Source organism: Schistocerca americana, chromosome X (genome assembly GCF_021461395.2).
Source record: "Schistocerca americana isolate TAMUIC-IGC-003095 chromosome X, iqSchAmer2.1, whole genome shotgun sequence".
NCBI classification, from domain to species: domain Eukaryota; kingdom Metazoa; phylum Arthropoda; class Insecta; order Orthoptera; family Acrididae; genus Schistocerca; species Schistocerca americana.
Window position 1 is genome coordinate 588,210,668 of NC_060130.1, and position 18,523 is coordinate 588,229,190.

General features: G+C 41.5%; 1 protein-coding gene across 3 annotated transcripts in view; it reads right to left on the reverse strand.

Annotated features, from left to right (window-relative positions):
* Positions 1 to 18,523, reverse strand: part of LOC124555071 (sodium- and chloride-dependent GABA transporter 1) — a 401,980-nt gene that overhangs the window by 83,919 nt on the left and 299,538 nt on the right. For all 3 annotated transcript variants that reach the window (XM_047128856.1, XM_047128855.1, XM_047128857.1), the window contains exon 3: positions 1,202 to 1,303. In XM_047128856.1, coding sequence (XP_046984812.1) covers positions 1,202 to 1,303 — 102 coding nt within the window. The remainder of the gene's footprint in view (positions 1 to 1,201; positions 1,304 to 18,523) is intronic.

The window sequence follows — 18,523 nt, forward strand, 5'->3', positions numbered from 1 at the left end:
AGTTCGGATAGGTTGGTGTTGGTGGGAAGTATCCAGATAACCCGGACGGTGTAACACTGTGCCAAGATGTGCTGGCTGTGCACCAAGGCATGTTTAGCCACAGGGTGATCCTCATTACCGACAAACACTGTCTGCCTGTGTCCATTCATGCAAATGGACAGTTTGTTGCTGGTCATTCCCACATAGAATGCATCACAGTGTAGGCAGGTCAGTTGGTAAATCACGTGGGTGCTTTCACACGTGGCTCTGCCTTTGATCGTGTACACCTTCCGGGTTACAGGACTGGAGTAGGTGGTGGTGGGAGGGTGCATGGGACAGGTTTTGCACCGGGGGCAGTTACAAGGATAGGAGCCAGAGGGTAGGGAGGTGGTTTGGGGATTTCATAGGGATGAACTAACAGGTTACGAAGGTTAGGTGGACGGCGGAAAGACACTCTTGGCGGAGTGGGGAGGATTTCATGAAGGATGGATCTCATTTCAGGGCAGGATTTGAGGAAGTCGTATCCCTGCTGGAGAGCCACATTCAGAGTCTGGTCCAGTCCCGGAAAGTATCCTGTCACAAGTGGGGCACTTTTGTGGTTCTTCTGTGGGGGATTCTGGGTTTGAGGGGATGAGGAAGTGGCTCTGGTTATTTGCTTCTGTACCAGGTCGGGAGGGTAGTTGCGGGATGCGAAAGCTGTTGTCAGGTTATTGGTGTAATGATTCAGGGATTCCGGACTGGAGCAGATTCGTTTGCCACGAAGACCTAGGCTGTAGGGAAGGGACCGTTTGATGTGGAATGTGTGGCAGCTGTCATAATGGAGGTACTGTTGCTTGTTGGTGGGTTTGATGTGGACGGACGTGTGAAGTTGGCCATTGGACAGGTGGAGGTCAACGTCAAGGAAAGTGGCATGGGATTTGGAGTAGGACCAGGTGAATCTGATGGAACCAAGGAGTTGAAGTTGGAGAGGAAATTCTGGAGTTCTTCTTCACTGTGAGTCCAGATGATGAAGATGTCATCAATAAATCTGTACCAAACTTTGGGTTGGCAGACCTGGGTAACCAAGAAGGCTTCCTCTAAGCGACCCATGAATAGGTTGGCGTACGAGGGGGCCATCCTGATACCCATGGCTGTTCCCTTTAGTTGTTGGTATGTCTGGCCTTCAAAAGTGAAGAAGTTGTGGGTCAGGATATATATATATATAAAGACAGTTTCTACTTACCAGAACGAAGTGACATGAAAAAATAAAAGATGGCCCAGGCAAGGATGACAATGTAGTATATGTTCATCCAACAAGACATTACTGCTGCTGCATATCCAATACCTGAAAATACATGCACTGCATTAATTAAGTAATGTAGATGTATTTTTAATATTCCTACACTTTCATTTTATCTATGAATTAGGCCTTAAGAAGCAACTCATTTTGTAGTGCATGACATAAAAAATTAATTTTAATTTGTATGACAGAGTGAGAGTATGGCATGTGAAAAATTATATAACACAAAGATAAAAATTAAGCTGCTCACTCTTGCTCATAACACAAAAAGCTAATTAGAATATTCTCCATTCAAAATTCTAAATCACGCTCTTTAGTGAACAGAATATCTTGTATTAGTCCATCATCTTTGAGGCATGCATCCAGGACATCTTTTGGCTAACAAGCTTACGGCTATTCTCAAGTTGAGCTGCTGGTTTTGTGAGCTCACTGGAAAGCAAATTATGAAAGAATGTTACCATAATGTAGAACTGTTGGTTTCTGTGACATATTAAACAGTCATGATAATGATAAAATCAACTAAAATTGTGAAAACTGTGTGTCAAGTGAAGCTTGATTGTTACACTTCATTAAAAACACAAAACAGTCACTGAAGTTTTCCCAGTGGATTGAATATTTCATCATCTTTTGGAAATGCATTAGGGATATTATTAATTATTGTTATGATATTTCAACTGGAAACCTTCAGTCATTTTCAAAGTGAATTGCTTGCAAGATTTTAAAATAACTTTTACACAATACAATACTGTATTACAGATCTTTGTATGAGCTGTTTTTAGTCTTGTTGTGTCATCATGATTGTTAAAGGAGTTCTAAAAAAGTGCTATATAGAGAGTGAAAAATATCTATGAGTTACACTTTAATAGAAATTTTTGGAATTTTCTAAGTATGTTTTTGGGATATGAAGTGTACCATTACTTTTTCTTCTTTCCCTTTTGTGGCCTACTATTTCAAAATATTTATCCTATTTGTGGTACTTAGCAGCATTTTGTCAGAGACAGGCTGGGACCCTGGACCAGTGAAGGCACTGATAGATGTGTCTTCAGTTGAAGTATTATGTTTCTACATGGTGGTAGCCATTGTAACAGACAAGGCAAAGTAGTGATAAAGTTGGTGGGCTGTGACCCTTATGGCTGTGGGATGACAAAGTGTACAGCATGGTGGTGAGGACCTGTCAGACTGCATGGGCACTAGCGAATTATACATTTGTTAACTTTGGTTAAAAATTGAATTGCCTTCTCTGCAGAGAGAACATGGAGGGCTGTGGACACAGCAAACAGAGTGGAATGCACTGACATGCACAGTGCAGCAGTCTCTCGAGACCATAGCAAGATCATCTCAGTTCATGCAGCATGAGCAGTGCTGTGCAGGATAGACAGCCCAGCTGGTGGCAGGCATTGCTCATCTGGCAGTGATACCCAACAGCTCCTTGACACTTATGAATAGAGCAAACTTGTAGACTGCATAGACAGTTCCCCAGTAAGCTTCCAGTAGCTCTGCATAGGACAGTATGGTAGAGCAGAGTTACTGCATGGTCTTTGTACCAGGGGCCCACTCACAAATATGAGACAAGGACACCATCAACTAGCATATCTCCTGAGTACAGTGACAGTGTAATAGTACATCAAGCACCAGCAGTTTGGCTCCCAGTGGCTTCACATCACCAGATGAGATGTTGGCAACTCACAGTGGCCAAGTCCAGCAAACCAGGCTGGCTACAGTCTCGAAGGTAGTAGTCATTTGGCAAACAGTAGTCAGGAGATCACAGATCCTACGTCAATGCTATATCACTGCAACTGGAAGATGTAAGAGCTCAGGACACCAAGTATTTATAGTTGTCTGGCAGAGGCAATGATGTTATTTCTCGATCAGTATGACAAAATGCACCCTCGTTTTGTGGGTTCATCAGCAGTCTTTACTGTGTCTCGGTGTTCCAACTATGGCTTTCAGCTTAGTACTTTTCTGTAATATTGATGGGTTGAAATGTGTTCTTGTGTAGGATTTATATGTTGTTATGGCACCCTGCAGCGCTATCAGAATGATGTCATGTTCCTTATACATTGAGCTCATTTTGATTTTGCTGAATTGGCAATTCAGACATCTTGCTCAAGCAATATGTGGTAATGGTCTCAGTGATGTGGCATGATATTGCAGTATAAGCTCTCCTGCCTGTTTAGCATTTCAGTTGTGACTCTGTGTGTAAGCCTGCCTTGGCTTGGCTTGGCAATAGTTGGGGAAAACTTCAAAAAATTTTACATTTGCCAGCATTATGGGGATTATAGTTCAATTCTTTTATCTTGGCGGCTCGCGCATGCCCGCCCAGATGCTGGAGATTGCTGCGTTGCCAGTTGCACACGACGCACGCGCCAATAGAAGCAGCGCCATAGTACAGCATAGTTCGCAAGCTTACGTGTAGGGGGGAGCGCGCAGTTCATGAAGTAAAGCCACCACGGCCGCATTAACCCTTTCGCTGCTACAAAGACATGCTCCCTGCATTCCGCGCTGTGGGCGATTTTGTCACTGCACTGCTCGCCTGTGCAGACACATTGTGTTCCGACTGCTTTGACACTCTTTATCATTCGATTCCACAAAAACTATTTGGCTCAAAAATTAGATTTTTACCTATCTTCTTGACTGATACCTTCCCCCCATAAATGACTTAATTTTGTTTCGATGTTCAACGCAGTTATTATGCAGCATTAAATATAGTAAACCTTTGCACGAAATTTTGATGAGTTTGCAGAGGTAAAAGTCCATAGAGCATACTTTCCGTATGGTCGATTTTAGTTGCCACAATGTTGAGAATGAAATGTGGACAAGATATCTGTATATTTAATTTAATTTAAGTACCACATAAGTGTCGTATGTAATATTGAGAAATATTCCACCTTTCGCGACTGTAACAAAAGTTTTACTTACACTGGGCACATTTGGCTTTATTTTAAAGCACTTCAATCAATCAAAAGGAAGTAGACAAAATACATTAAACAAAACTGTGGACTTACAAAAACATTAGGACTTGAATATACCGTCTGTCAGTGAAGTGCTCAGAGCTATGTCAAATATAATTTTGTGTGTGGCACACACAAACAGCATTTATTTGCTAAAACACTGATGAGCCAACACAAACGTTGAATATTGTGCTACCGCAGCACAAAACTACGAAAGGTGACTTGGCAGTGGAGGACACAAAATACAGTCCTCTTATGATGCTTCAAAAGAGAGAAACGCGTCAGGTTTAAATAAGTCGCTTATTACAGTTGCAGAAGAGGGATATATTTCAATACCATTGGTAAAACTGTGACTGTGGAACAAAAACAAGAAATAGAACATGAATACCATTGTGTATGTGCCATACCTTTCACCAATGGAAGTGCTTTAAAAGAAAGCCAAACGCGCCGTGTGTATATAAAACTTTTATTACAGTCGCAAAAGACGGAATATTTCTCAATATTACATACGACACCTATGTGGTACTTAAATTAAATGAGATATTGTTATACAGTAAATATTATATGAAATTTAGGTATCTTGTCCACATTTCATTCTCAACATTATGGCAACTAAAATCGACCATACGGAAAGTATACGCTATGGACTTTTACCTCTGTAAACTCTTCAAAATTTTGTGCAATGGTTTACTACATTTAATGCTGCACATCAAAACAAAATTAAGTCATTTATGGGGGGGAAGGTATCAGCCAAGAAGACGTGTAAAAATCAAATTTTTTGGCCAAATAGTTTTTGTGAAATTGAATGATAAGTGTGTCAAAGCAGTGGGAACACCATGTGTCTGCACAGGCGAGAAGTGCAGTGATGACAAAATCGCGCACAGCGCGGAATGCGGGGAGCACGTGTCTGCAGCAGCGAAAAAGTTAATGACGAGGCAAAGCACTAGAAATTTCATTCAAACGAATAAAATTCGTGAAGTAAGGCACTCCAATATTGTTTTTAAATAAAGAAAATGTTAAGCACCGCACAAGGTTTGAACTCATAACCTTTCACTTGGCAGCCCAACACCTTCACTGTTCCGCTACCTCAGCTCACTGAATAGTGTAACTCCAAAAGGACTCTAACATCTCACGCAACTACTTATAAACACTGTTCGTATGACTGTGAATTACTCACGCTTCGTCGAAGTACAATAGGAAATAAACAATTACCGCTGTTCTTTATTGCGAAAAAGCAGTTCGTGAGATTGAAACAAACACCTTTCCTTGCTATCGCCTGAATTAGGAGTCTTATTGCTTGTTTGGTTTAATTAATTAATAGAATATGAAGCAATTGGTATAAAGAATGCTTTTTCCAAACTTTCTGTAAAAGAAAGTCTGCTATCAAGACATTGCTTTTGTTCTATTACTTTATTTATGACTGAACATTTCTAAAACTGAATACACTCATCAGTGCTCTGCACTGCTGTCGAGATCTGGCAACGTCGTTCTCTGTTCATTGGCTGACTGTGTTTTGTGATGTCAGATGCGCAGAACGAACCTAAACTCGGCCGCCAAGATATATGACGCGCACTTTAGTGATCATGATATCATAATAATGACTGTTGTTATGAAAGTTAATAAATCTGTCATGAAGGCAAGGAGAGTGTTTCTGCTTTAAGAGCAGATGAGCAGTTATAAGCATCTCACTTACACAATGAGCTGACATCATTTAATTCCAGTTTGATGAGTATAGTGGAATTATGGGCAAAGTTGAAACAGACTGTAAATTGTGCTTTGGTTCAGTATGTGTCTATTTAGTGGGCTGAGGATGGAAAAGACCTATTGCGGTTTAACAACAAAATTAAGAAAACTCTGAGGAAGTAAAGACCGTTGTACTCTTAAGTCAAAAAAGAACACACAGTGATAAAAAGCAAAGGTTAGGAGAGGTTTGTGCATCTGTGAAAATGTCTATGCACAAAGCATACTGTTACTACTGTCATGTATTAGCAAAAGATCTAGCTGAGAAAATTCTGATCCTATATAAAATAACTAAGTGGGTCTAAGGATTCCAACTAGCTACTCATTGACCAGCCTCATGTGGCAGTAGAAGACAGCAAAATGAAAGACGAAGTTTTAAATTTCGTGTTTAAGAAATCATTCACACAGGAGGATCATACAACCATAGTATGATTTGACCATCACACAGAGCCTCGTACTGATGACGTTGTCATAAGAGAAACAACTGAGAGAATTAAAAACAAATAAGTCACAAGGTCCAGATGGAACCCCAGCTGAGTTTTGCAATGAGTACTCTATAGTATTTGCCCCTTACTCACCTTGTATTTATTGCAAATTTCTCATCCAGTGCAAAGTTTGAAGTGACTGGAAAAAGTGCAGATGACTCCCCTACATAAGAAGGGTAAAAGAACAGACCCACAAAATTACAGACTAATATTTTTAATTTCAGTTTGCTGCAAAATTCTAGACATATTCTAATTCAAATATAATAAATTTCTTAGTGACCAAAAAGTTTGTCCATGAATCAACAGGGTTTTAAAAAGCATCACTTGTATGAAAATCAGCCTGCCCTTTTCTCTCTCTTCTTACACCCATGGTAACTGCTGTCTGGGAAAGGGATATGTATTGTTATACAACTCATGATAAATTGGAGAGATGTAGTTTTTTATTTGCTGAAAATTTTTCCTCGTCTCATATACTAGATCATACTCAGCTTGATGCAAAAGCTGCAGAAGAGATATTGATGGGTGATCAATATTATGCCTCCTAAAATCCACTTCAATAAACTCAAGATCACGTTTTAGTGAATACTTGAACTGCATGTTAAAGTATTTTCTTTGCTGATTCTACTAGTATTCCTCCATCAGATTATGTTTCCTTCAGTGTTTGTAGCAACAGTGTCCTGTGTTATTGCCTGACTTTAATTGAATGAAAGTTTTATCTTTTCATTTTAGTCACAGAAAACTTTAGGTTCACCTCCTTCACTGCTTCCATCATGTCGTGAGGAGCAAATACATATTTCAAGTATTTCTTTGCATCATCACACACATTCTCTGTACATATGGCCATGTTCAAGGAACTTGTGATCTATTGCGTCAATATGCTGATTTTGCCTCAAGATGTACATCCATTATTTCAAAACAGGGCATATTTAAATATGCATTGCATATCATTATAAGTAATTTTAAAAAGCATACACATTAAGCTGTTGCACTACTTAAAAAATGCATATTTGAAGCTTCATTAAAGACAGCAGCAGTTCTTCCTTCATCTGCCATTTCACTTGTTCTAGTTGTATTCTAAATGCAGGCATTGGCAAAAGGTCTAAACTTTATCATCACAGAGTGCTGAACTTTGCAGGAAATCACTCTCACTTCATTTACTGTGAAGAGGTTAACAAATGTGTGCTAAGATCATTTTCTTGTGAAACATCACTTGCACCCACAGCTACTCAGTTATGCACTGCACAATTTTTTATCATTGAAATGTTCATGAAAGCTGACTCACAAAGTCCTTGTTTTGTTTCTTAGTTCCATGTGGTCCTTGTTGACTTGTTTTACACTAATACAGATTCACAGTTTTATTACATTGCTCTTTCTCTTCTGTAGTTACACTAGTAATTCCTCATGTTTGACAACTTCCTTTGTCTATTAAGTGGTTTTCCTGCCTCGTGATGACTGGGTGTTGTGTGATGTCGTTGGTTAGATAGGTTTAAGTAGTTCTAGGTTCTAGGGGACTGATGACCATAGATGTTAAGTCCCATAGTGATCAGAGCCATTTTTTTCTATCAAGTGGTTTTCTTTTATCCACTGTTTTTGTACAACATCTGGAAGTTTACCTTTGAAACAAAAGCTTCCCTTACATTTTCTTAAAACGCTCATTCTTAAAACTATGATTACACAGTTACTCATGGTACAACCATTCAATATGCTGGTTAGTAGCTTCAGTTACCTCTCTTATTTTTTAGCTGATTACAGACTGACTGTGCCTTGTGGGTCCATGCTTTCTTATATGCTTGCAAAACCAACTTCCGTGTGCTCATAAGTACTTTATTATGAACACTGAATCTTGATGATGCCATATGCAGTTAAGATGGTTCTACTTTCATGATAATAGAACCTTGTGATGTTGTAACACTTGCATCTGTCCTCCCTGGTTGAAACAATGTCTTCCTGCATTTGGCTGTGCTTTTAAGAAAAATTACACAACATTTTTTGTTCCCCTAATTATCTGTCTTGCGAGGATCATCAAATTTACCCTGGGCCTCAGGCACACATTTGTGATAAAATTTCAGTTTTGTTGGCTTGATCTCAACCTTACAAATCTTTTTCCTCTTTCTTCTCTTCCTCCCCCCCCCCCCCCCCCTCTCAGAAGGAGATGATGTTGCCACTCCAAGTGGTGACAAATCTGTGTCATTTAGAAATAAATATATCAGTACTACTTCATTATCCACAGCATTCACAACACAACTAACATTATCAATAGCTACCTCTGCATTCTCCATTCATACAACCACTGTCTGCAGGTCCACTCTACATGGCACAAAAACCAGCAGCATGTACTTCCCTGTACATCTGGCACAGGCTCCACAGCCTCAAAACAACAACCATTATCCAACAGCATAGATACTACTCCACGTAAATCAGTATCCCCCATGTTGCTACTGACACAGCCATTTACTTCCACACAGCACACGCTTGTTTCATTTGGCACTACAGCTACCTCAGACTCTACATTTTCACAAAAAATTGGGGCTGATACATTTACAGTACTCTCTGTTATTTCCACAATGTCAGTACTTTGCGTATCAAGTAAACTTACAGCAGGAATATCCACAACCTTTGATTGCTGGTACTTGTTCACCTCACCTAGCCTCACAAAGTACTTTTGGACTGTAATTCCTCCTGATTCTTCACAAAGACAGTTTGTTTTACTGCTGGACTACCACCAAGTAACCTATTCTCTCTCTTGCTTACCTAAAGCTGCATTATTAGCATTCATAACCTTTACCATTTTAAGCATACTCGTACTCTTTGCTAGTTGCTTTGAAATCTTCTCCTGGCATTGAGCTACTGCAGCTGATTGAGTTCTAACTGTTTCCTCCAGCTTAGCCCCCAGTGGAGTTGACAATGATGTGTTTGACCCACTAGCAATCATACAAAACCAAACAAAAGAGAAAAACCCAAAACAATGATGTAGAGACTTAAATACACTACTATATACAAATAGTAATAACTAAAGTTTATGCCAGAAGTGCTACTAGTGAATATCACCACCATATACTTAAAGACAATGAGTAAGTAAGGCTCAGAATAAATCACAGTACCCATCAAAAATACTACAAACTGGTACATGCATTCTTTGAGTTTAATGTGCATTGACTTCCTACATCTTCCACATATCAGTGCAAATAGACACTTGGCCAAAACCTACTGACCCCTCATGATCCCTAAAATCAAGAATAAAAACTACTGCACTAATCATGCTGCATTGTACTAGGTTGGAAGTATGGGTACTGACAACGATTGATGCCACGGACTTCATTACACTGTCACTGAAATCTGAGGTGACAGCCTGTTCTGACACTAAAATGTAAGGTCATTGGGCTGTGACCCTTGTGGATGCAGCATGATGAAATATGGAGTACAGGGGTGAAGGTGTCAGATGGCATAGACACATATGAGTCACATTAGAAAATTATACATTTGTTAGCTTTAGTTTACAACTGAATTGTCTTCTCTGCACCATCAGTGAGGAGGGCTGTGGACACAGCAGGCAAAGTGGAACATGCAGATTCACATAGCTCAGCAGTCTCTCAAGGCCATCAGTGAGGTCATGGCAGCTCACGCAGCTGATGGTAGGCATTTAACTCATCTGATGATGATGCCTAACAGTTTGATGATGCTTTTGACTAGGGCATACATGTGGACCTCATAGGTAATGCTCCAATAAGGTTCCAGCAGCTCTGCTTTGGATGGCAATGATAGTGCAGAGTTATGATGTGGCCTCTGCACTGGAGGAAGACCATGGATACCTGTGTCAACCCATAGCTGTGAGTTGGGTGCGGCAGCAACTAGTGTGCCTCCCAAGTACAGTGACATTGTGATAGTGCATCAAGTGCCATCAGCTTGGCTCTTAGTGAGCCAGTGGTAGAAAGTTCCGAGTCTTCACATCAGCATATGAGAGGTTGACATTTCACAGCAGCTAAATCCAGAAGACCAGGCTGGCTACAATCTTTATCATAGTAGTCATCTGGTGAACAGTAGTCAGCACTTCACAGCTCCTGTCTCAATGCTGGTGCACTGAAACTGGAAGATAGAGGAGCTCAGAAACTTGTGTATTTATATGTGTCTGGCAGAAGCAATGATGTTATGTTTTGGCAAGCACAACCAAATGTGGCCTGGGTTCATCAGCAGTCTTCACCGCTCCTTGGCGTCTCAGCTGTGGCTTTCAGCTCTTCAGCTTGGCGTTTTTATGTGATATCAGTGGGCTGAAACGTATTCTTGTGTAAGATTTATATGTTCTTATTGAACCTTGCAGTGCTGTCAGAATGATGTCATGTTCCTTCCACAGTGAGGTCATCTTTCTAAAGTGTCAACTTTGATTTCTCACTCAAGCAGTGTATGACAATGGACTCAGTTGCTGCAATTTTGCACTTGAGTCTGCCTTGGCTTGGACCAGCACTGGCTGGGGAAAACTATAAAAATTTCTACATTCACTGAGTATATCTTTCTATGGTGCAACAGCAGTATCTCGTTATATCTTCAAGTGGTACTTTCATTGTAATTTGGGAAGCTTTTTCTGTCTTCTCTTCATTTGAAAGTGACAACCTGATGATGGAATTCTTGCTAATTACATAAGTTTTATGAAAAGTGATGAGTTACACACTAGTAAATGGCTGTATGTGTATGTGTAAATAGTGTTATGTATCAGACTTGGTGGCACAGTCAGTAAGTACCATAACAAAATTTTCTTTCTTTTTTTTCACTTATTGCTTCTTTCAGGTCTGGCAATTTATTCATTGACTCATTGATTTTTATTTGGTCCCATTTGATAATATTACATACAGAGTGTGTACATCTGATATAGTACAAGTCAGCTTAACACAATATCTTAAAATATTTAGTCCACATATATAAAGAGTTGAATTGGCAATAATGATAGTAATGTTGCAAGCATTTTTCTCTCAAGTAATATTTAGGTCTTAAAGTTATTTGCATACTGCAAACCACAATACTTTCAAGTTATTATAGTACATACATACAAATAATAATAGTATTCCACATTCGTTACACTTACACTCCTCTGCACTACAAAATTCTTTTTCCATTAAGTAATTCTTTGGAAGTTTATGGAATGTCTTTTTACTCCTATTGTCCTGAAGACTCTTAGGAAGATGCCTTACCAGTTGTACACCAGAGTACTGAGGACCTTTTCCAGTAGTTCTCAGTCTGTGTGGTATACTTCTCAACTGATCTTATTTCTTGTGTCACGTGAATCAACATCTGCATTTTCTTCTTCTTTGGTTAATGAAATTATTGTTCTGTATATGTACATGGATGGAAATGTCAATATCTTTAGATTATGGAAAGCTGTTCGGCACAAGTCCATTTGTTTTTTATTCATATTGGTCCTAATGGTCATTTTTTACAATACAAAAGTTATTTTTGTACTATTGCTGCTGGAGTTCTCTCAAACAGTAAATACATACTGTGAATATATTTCAGAGCATGATATACTGTACAAATAAGTTGTTTCTTGGCATAATATGCAGGCTGTTTCATAGTAAATATTACAGTGCTTAACTTACCACAGACATTGTCTATATGTTGTTTCCATTGGAGCTTATTGTCAACTGTAATTCTCAAACACTTGTGACTGGTATAGAGTCCATGTAAAACTGGATAAGCCACTTCTAAGGTCAGAAGAAGGCATGGGCATACAAAAGGCAACAGGATCTTACCGGTGGCAGTTAAATTCATTTATTACAGTGTGCTATGCATCTACATCCATACTATGCAAACCTATATGAAGTACATGGCAAAAGGTACATTCCATTTTGTGAGAGGTACTACTGAATCATATATTATTCCTCCTGTACTATATACATATATAACACAGGAAGAATGACTGCCTAAATCTCTCTGTGTGTGCTGCAGCTAGTCTAATCTTGTCATAGTGATCCTTATTGGAGTGATATGTATGGGGTTGCCACATAAGACTTCAAATGTATTTATACGTCACCAATAAACTTATCATCAAATCACACAAACCTATCTGTTGATCTGACAACAACTATCCAGAACAAGAAAATCCTCCAGAAGAGTGAGTGATCCTTAATTTTGGATATGAAATTACTTGCTACTTAGTATATGAATTGCAAAATTTACTCAAAATTTATTTAAGTTGAAGTTCATGTATGTCATCTACATGCAATAGGTTAATAGGTGTTTCACATAGAGTAGAGAAGAGTTACGAGTGAAGTTAGGTAAACATTTTCGAAAGTTATCTTGAATATTTTTGTCAGAAACTAGAAACCAGAGACAAATTTTATACAAAAGCATTTAGGATTAAATTAAAGACCAGAAATTAATCATAAGCAACAAATGACAGAACATATCATGAACAGGTTGTAGAAAATGTTACAAATGATGGCAAAGCTTAATCACAAACCACGTATACAGAATGTGTCAAATTCCTGATGGATAGAAAGAAAAATTGAAGTCACATCGAATGAACATCCTTATGGTTTCAGGGAGGGGAAAGGTACCAGAGAAGCAATTCAATTTTGACAATGTCTTTCACAATGAAAACAGTCTCAAAAAAAAAAAAAATACCTTCTTAGATTCTGTGGACCTACCAAAAGCCTTCAAAAATACTGAATGGAAAGAGACTGAGGGCCTGATGGAATCCCTGCCATGTTCTGCACCAAATTTTGGCTGACTTAGCACTGCTTTTAACTGTAAGCTACTGTGGACCCCTTGAACAAAAACCTGTACCCAGTAGTTGAAAGAAAGTAAAGGTCATAACAAGAACAGTAGATGTGATCCACAAATCCACTATCCAGTGCCCTTAACATCCATTTGTTGTACAATCTTAGAACATAATCTGAACTGAAACATAACAGAACATGTCAAAAAGTATGGATTCCGAAAACATCCACCCATGCTGAAACAATAGCTCCCTACTTAGCAATCATATACAACCGCTCGCTCACCGATAGATCTGTACCTACAGATTGGAAAATTGCGCAGGTCGCACCAGTGTTTAAGAAGGGTAGTAGGAGTAATCCATCGAACTACAGACCTATATCATTGACGTCGGTTTGCAGTAGGGTTTTGGAACATATACTGTATTCAAACATTATGAATCACCTCGAAGGGAACGACCTATTGATACGTAATCAGCATGGTTTCAGAAAACATCGTTCTTGTGCAACGTAGCTAGCTCTTTATTCGCATGAAGTAATGGCCGCTATCAACAGGGGATCTCAAGTTGATTCCGTATTTCTAGATTCTGGAAAGCTTTTGACACTGTTCCTCACAAGCGACATCTAATCAAGCTGCGGGCCAATGGGGTATTGTCTCAGTTGTGCGACTGGATTCGTGATTTCCTGTCAGGAAGGTTGTAGTTCGTAGCAATAGACGGCAAATCATCGAGTAAAATTGAAGTGATATCAGGTGTTCTCCAGGGAAGCGTCCTGGGACCTCTGCTGTTCCTGATCTATATAAATGACCTGGGTGACAATCTGAGCAGTTCTCTTAGGTTGTTCGCAGATGATGCTGTAATTTACCATCTAGTAAGGTAATCCGAAGACCAGTATCAGTTGCAAAGCGATTTAGAATAGCTTGCTGTATGGTATGGCAGGTGGCAGTTGACGCTAAATAACGAAAAGCGTGAGGTGATCCACATGAGTTCCAAAAGAAATCCGTTGGAATTCGATTACTCGATAGCCGACCGCGGTGGTCTCGCGGCTTTAGGCGCGCAGTCCGGAACCGTGCGACTGCTACGGTCACAGTTTCGAATCCTGCCTCGGGCATGGATGTGTGTGATGTCCTTAGGTTAGTTAGGTTTAAGTAATTCTAAGTTCTAGGGGACTGATGACCACAGATGTTAAGTCCCATAGTGCTCAGAGCCATTTTTGATTACTCGATAAATAGTACAATTCTCAAACCTGTCAATTCAACTAAGTACCTGGGTGTTAAAATTACGAACAACTTCAGTTTGAAAGATTACATAGATAATATTGTGGGGAAGGCGAGCCAAAGGATGCGTTTCATTGGCAGGACACTTAGAAGATGCAACAAGTCCATTAAAGAGACAGCTGTTCGTCCTCTGTTAGAATATTGCTGCGCGGTGTGGGATCCTTACCAGGTGGGATTGACGGAGGACATCGAAAGGGTGCAAAAAAGGGCAGCTCGTTTTGTATTATCACGGATTAGGGGAGAGAGTGTGGCAGATATGATATGCGAGTTGGGATGGAAGTCATTAAAGCAAAGACGTTTTTCGTCGCGGCGAGATCTATTTACGAAATTTCAGTCACCAACTTTCTCTTCCGAATGCGAAAATATTTGGTGAGCCCAACCTACATAGGTAGGAATGATCGTCAAAATAAAATAAGAGAAATTAGAGCTCGAACAGAAAGGTTTAGGTGTTCGTTTTTCCCGCGCGCTGTTCGGGAGTGGAATGGTAGAGAGATAGTATGATTGTGGATCAATGAACCCTCTGCCGAGCACTTAAATGTGAATTGCAGAGTAATCATGTAGATGTAGATGTAGATGTAGATTCCTCCTCACGGGAAGTTTTCGATTGTGGCAACTTACAAACACATTACTCGGCTTTTGACGTTCCTTATCGTTGACCATCCATCGGCTTCCAACATTTTTGCCCTTGACTCCTTCACATTGTTTGGATTCTCTGTCTCGGATGAAGTCAAGGGGGTATCCACTGCAGTCCCTTTCTAGGAACTGGACGACCTCTGCATGGCGTTTTAGTCTCTTTTTCAACCGGATTTGGGATGTGCCTCAGACTTTCAGGCACGCATCACCCTTTGGCTGGAAGCCACGTCTCGTTTTACCGCGCCAAACCGATTCCGGTGGCCTTATGGACTACCGTGAAGCAGGAACTCGATCGTTTGCAAGCAGCCTGGGATGACGAACCTGTCAAATTCAGTGCACGGGACACACCCGGAAGCCGCATGTGTCTCCTCACTTGTGCGGAGATTTCAAGGCGATCATGAATGCCCAGTCGCAGGTGAAACCTATCCTATTCCCTGGCAAGAAGACCTCACAAAAATGACTGGGAGGGAGGGGGGGGGGGGGGGGGGGAGGGCGGGGAATTTTTTTTCCAAGGATCGACCTCGCTGATGGGTACCTGCAGCTACCTTTAGATGAGACATCTCAGAAAATTGTTGTCCTTAACACACCATTTGGGTTGTATAAGTACAAGCGTCCCCTTTGGCATTTCCTCAGCCCCTGCAATATTCCACTGATTTCTGGAACAATTGGTACAGCATATTTTGGCTTGCATCAATTACTTGGATGACCTTATTGTCACAGGATCCTCCCGCTAGGAGCATTTGGACAACCTCCGCACCCTGTTCACGGACCTGCAGGATGCAGGCCTGCATTATCTTTTGGAGAAGTGCAGATTTTTTCAGCCAGGAGTGGAGTACTTGGGGCATTGGCTCTCTAAAGAGGGAATCTGGCCTACTAATCAGAACACTGCCACAGTCACTTCTTTACCTCACCCTTTCAACTTACCTAAATCACAAGCATTTTTGGGCAAGCTCAACTATTATGCTAAATTCTTACCTCAGGCAGCCCACAATGCACAACCTCTCAATCAGTTGCTTAAAGAGTGGGTCCCTTATACCGAGACTCCAGCCTGTGAATAGGTTTCTGTCAAACTGGAAACAATGCTGCGAAAACAACTGCCTTACACTCGATTCTACCAATAGCCCATTGGTTGTGGCAGACGATATGTTTGCCTACGATATCGGGGCAGTCTTGGCACACAGGAATGGGGATGGTTCCAAACAGCCTATAGCATATACATCCAAGACTCTGACCACGGCACAGAGCAACTATTCCCAGATCAGAAAGAAGGCCTCGGCAACAGTGTTAGCAGTCAAGGAATTTCATGTCTACCTTTCTGGGATGCAGCTTTCTCTAATTACAGATCACAAGCCATTGGTGCCGCCATCTCGATTTTGGAGGCCTGTCTTTGGGTTCTATGTGACTGATCATTGTGGATGCTTATTCAATGTTCCCCTGTGTTGTATGCATGGCATCCACCATGGCCAAGACCACCCTTGCTGCCTTACTGCAAATTTTCACAATTGAAGGGCTACCTTATACATTGATCTCTGATGATGTCCCACAATCCAAGGCCTCTGCGTTCAAGGACTTCTGTGCTGCCAATAGTTTCAAACACATCTGTTGCCCTCTGTTCCATTCTTCCTCCAATGGTGAAGCTGAATGTTTAGTCCGGACTTTTATGCAGCAGATGAAGAAGTCTATTGAATCCTCCAACACTACGATGGCCCTTACTTTATTTCTGAGCACTTATTACACCACATCGATTAACGATCATAGCCCTGAACAGCTCCTCCACAGTTGTTAGACTCGGCCCTTGCTTCATCTGCTGACACCATTGCCATCAGAACCTTGCTCGAATCCCTCCCTGTGTCACACCCCTGGCACAGCAGTGTGGGCATTCTCCTATGGTAGTGCTGAGGCTTGAATGCCTGCAACAGTAGTGTGCACACACGGACGACCAGTTACGTTGGTCCACACACAGAAGGGGCTCGAGCTCCATCATGACAACCAACTTTGGCCTCAACAACACAAGCATAATCTCTGCAGCCCCATTTTCCACACCGTATTCTGGCGCCAATGTGACAAAATGGTCAGAATGCCAGGTGGCTATTACAGACATCCTGTTGTCTCCCCGACCCTCCCCTCTGGCTTCCTATGGATCAGTGGTTCCCCCTGGCATGCCCAACTCCAGCGCTGTTCCAATGCACACTGCCAATTGCACATTCTCCCCACAGCTACAGTCGATGAGACTGCATCTTTGCCCATACTTCAGTTCCATCTTCCACAGCACCATCCGGGCCATTTCCAACCTTATGCACAGGCCCTGTAGGGGAGAGATCTGGTATCAGGCTGCACAGAAGTTGATGCTTGCTGGAGGAAACAGATCTCGATGGACGATAGAGGGCAGTGTCGCTGCACTGCTGCACTCGCCTAGTGAGTGCGCCACCGTCTTGCAATGTGAATACGCTGGACGATAGTGGCCCTCACAGCTGGCATAAATACTGCTGCACCTCGATTGCTCAGTCAGTCGTGTACTTCATCTGATAGCATTCGTTACTATCTCCACTATATTACTGTCTACTCATCGATGACTTCACTTTGATATTGGTTTTCTCTTTGGTCTTGATTTGAATTGTGGCTGGTACTTGACCTGTTGACAGCATTGTGTCGAAGGTTCATAGAATGCCTATGACAGTGTCTGGCATTCCGGGCTCCTCTTTAAACTCCAGACCTATGCTCTTACCATCAGTTTCATCCGTCTCATTGCTTGCTTCCATCCTCTTCCGTTGTCCCTCCCATGCCACTATTCACAATACCAATTCCTATACTTTCTATCCCACCGCCGCCATGCCTCAAGGTTTTGCCCTTTCCCCTCTCCTCCATCTCCTGTATACTGCAGATATGCCCAAATTTTCCCTGCCCGTTCACCTCCTGCAATTTGCTGATGACACTGCCTTCTTGGCCCTTTACCCTGCACTTCAATGGTCCCAACGTACCCTTCAGACCCACTTCGACCAGTTCACCACCTGGTGCAACCAGTGGCTCCTTCTCATCAACCCTTCCAAGACCCAGGCAATCATCATAGGGTATATCACCTGCTCTTTCCGCCTCCACGATTTTTTACATAATTATTTCTGGTCGTCCTATCCACCTCACTCCTACCCTGAAGTACCTTGGCCTCACCCTCGACTGTCACCTCATCTGGACTCCCCATATCCTTGCGATCCAACACAAAGCCCACAATAGACTCCAGCTCCTGTCCGGCCAGACATGGGGACTGCATTCTTCCACCACCCTTCACACCTACAAATCCTTCATCTGTCCCGTCGTTTGTTATGCCAGCGTCGCCTGGTCCCCCCCCCCCCCCCCCCAGATTCTATAAAGCCCTCCAAATCCTATAACGCCATGCACTCCACCTCACCTTCCATATCCACCTCCCATCCCCACACGGATCCTCTATGACCTCATCCTCTTCCCACATCTTCTCCTTTTCC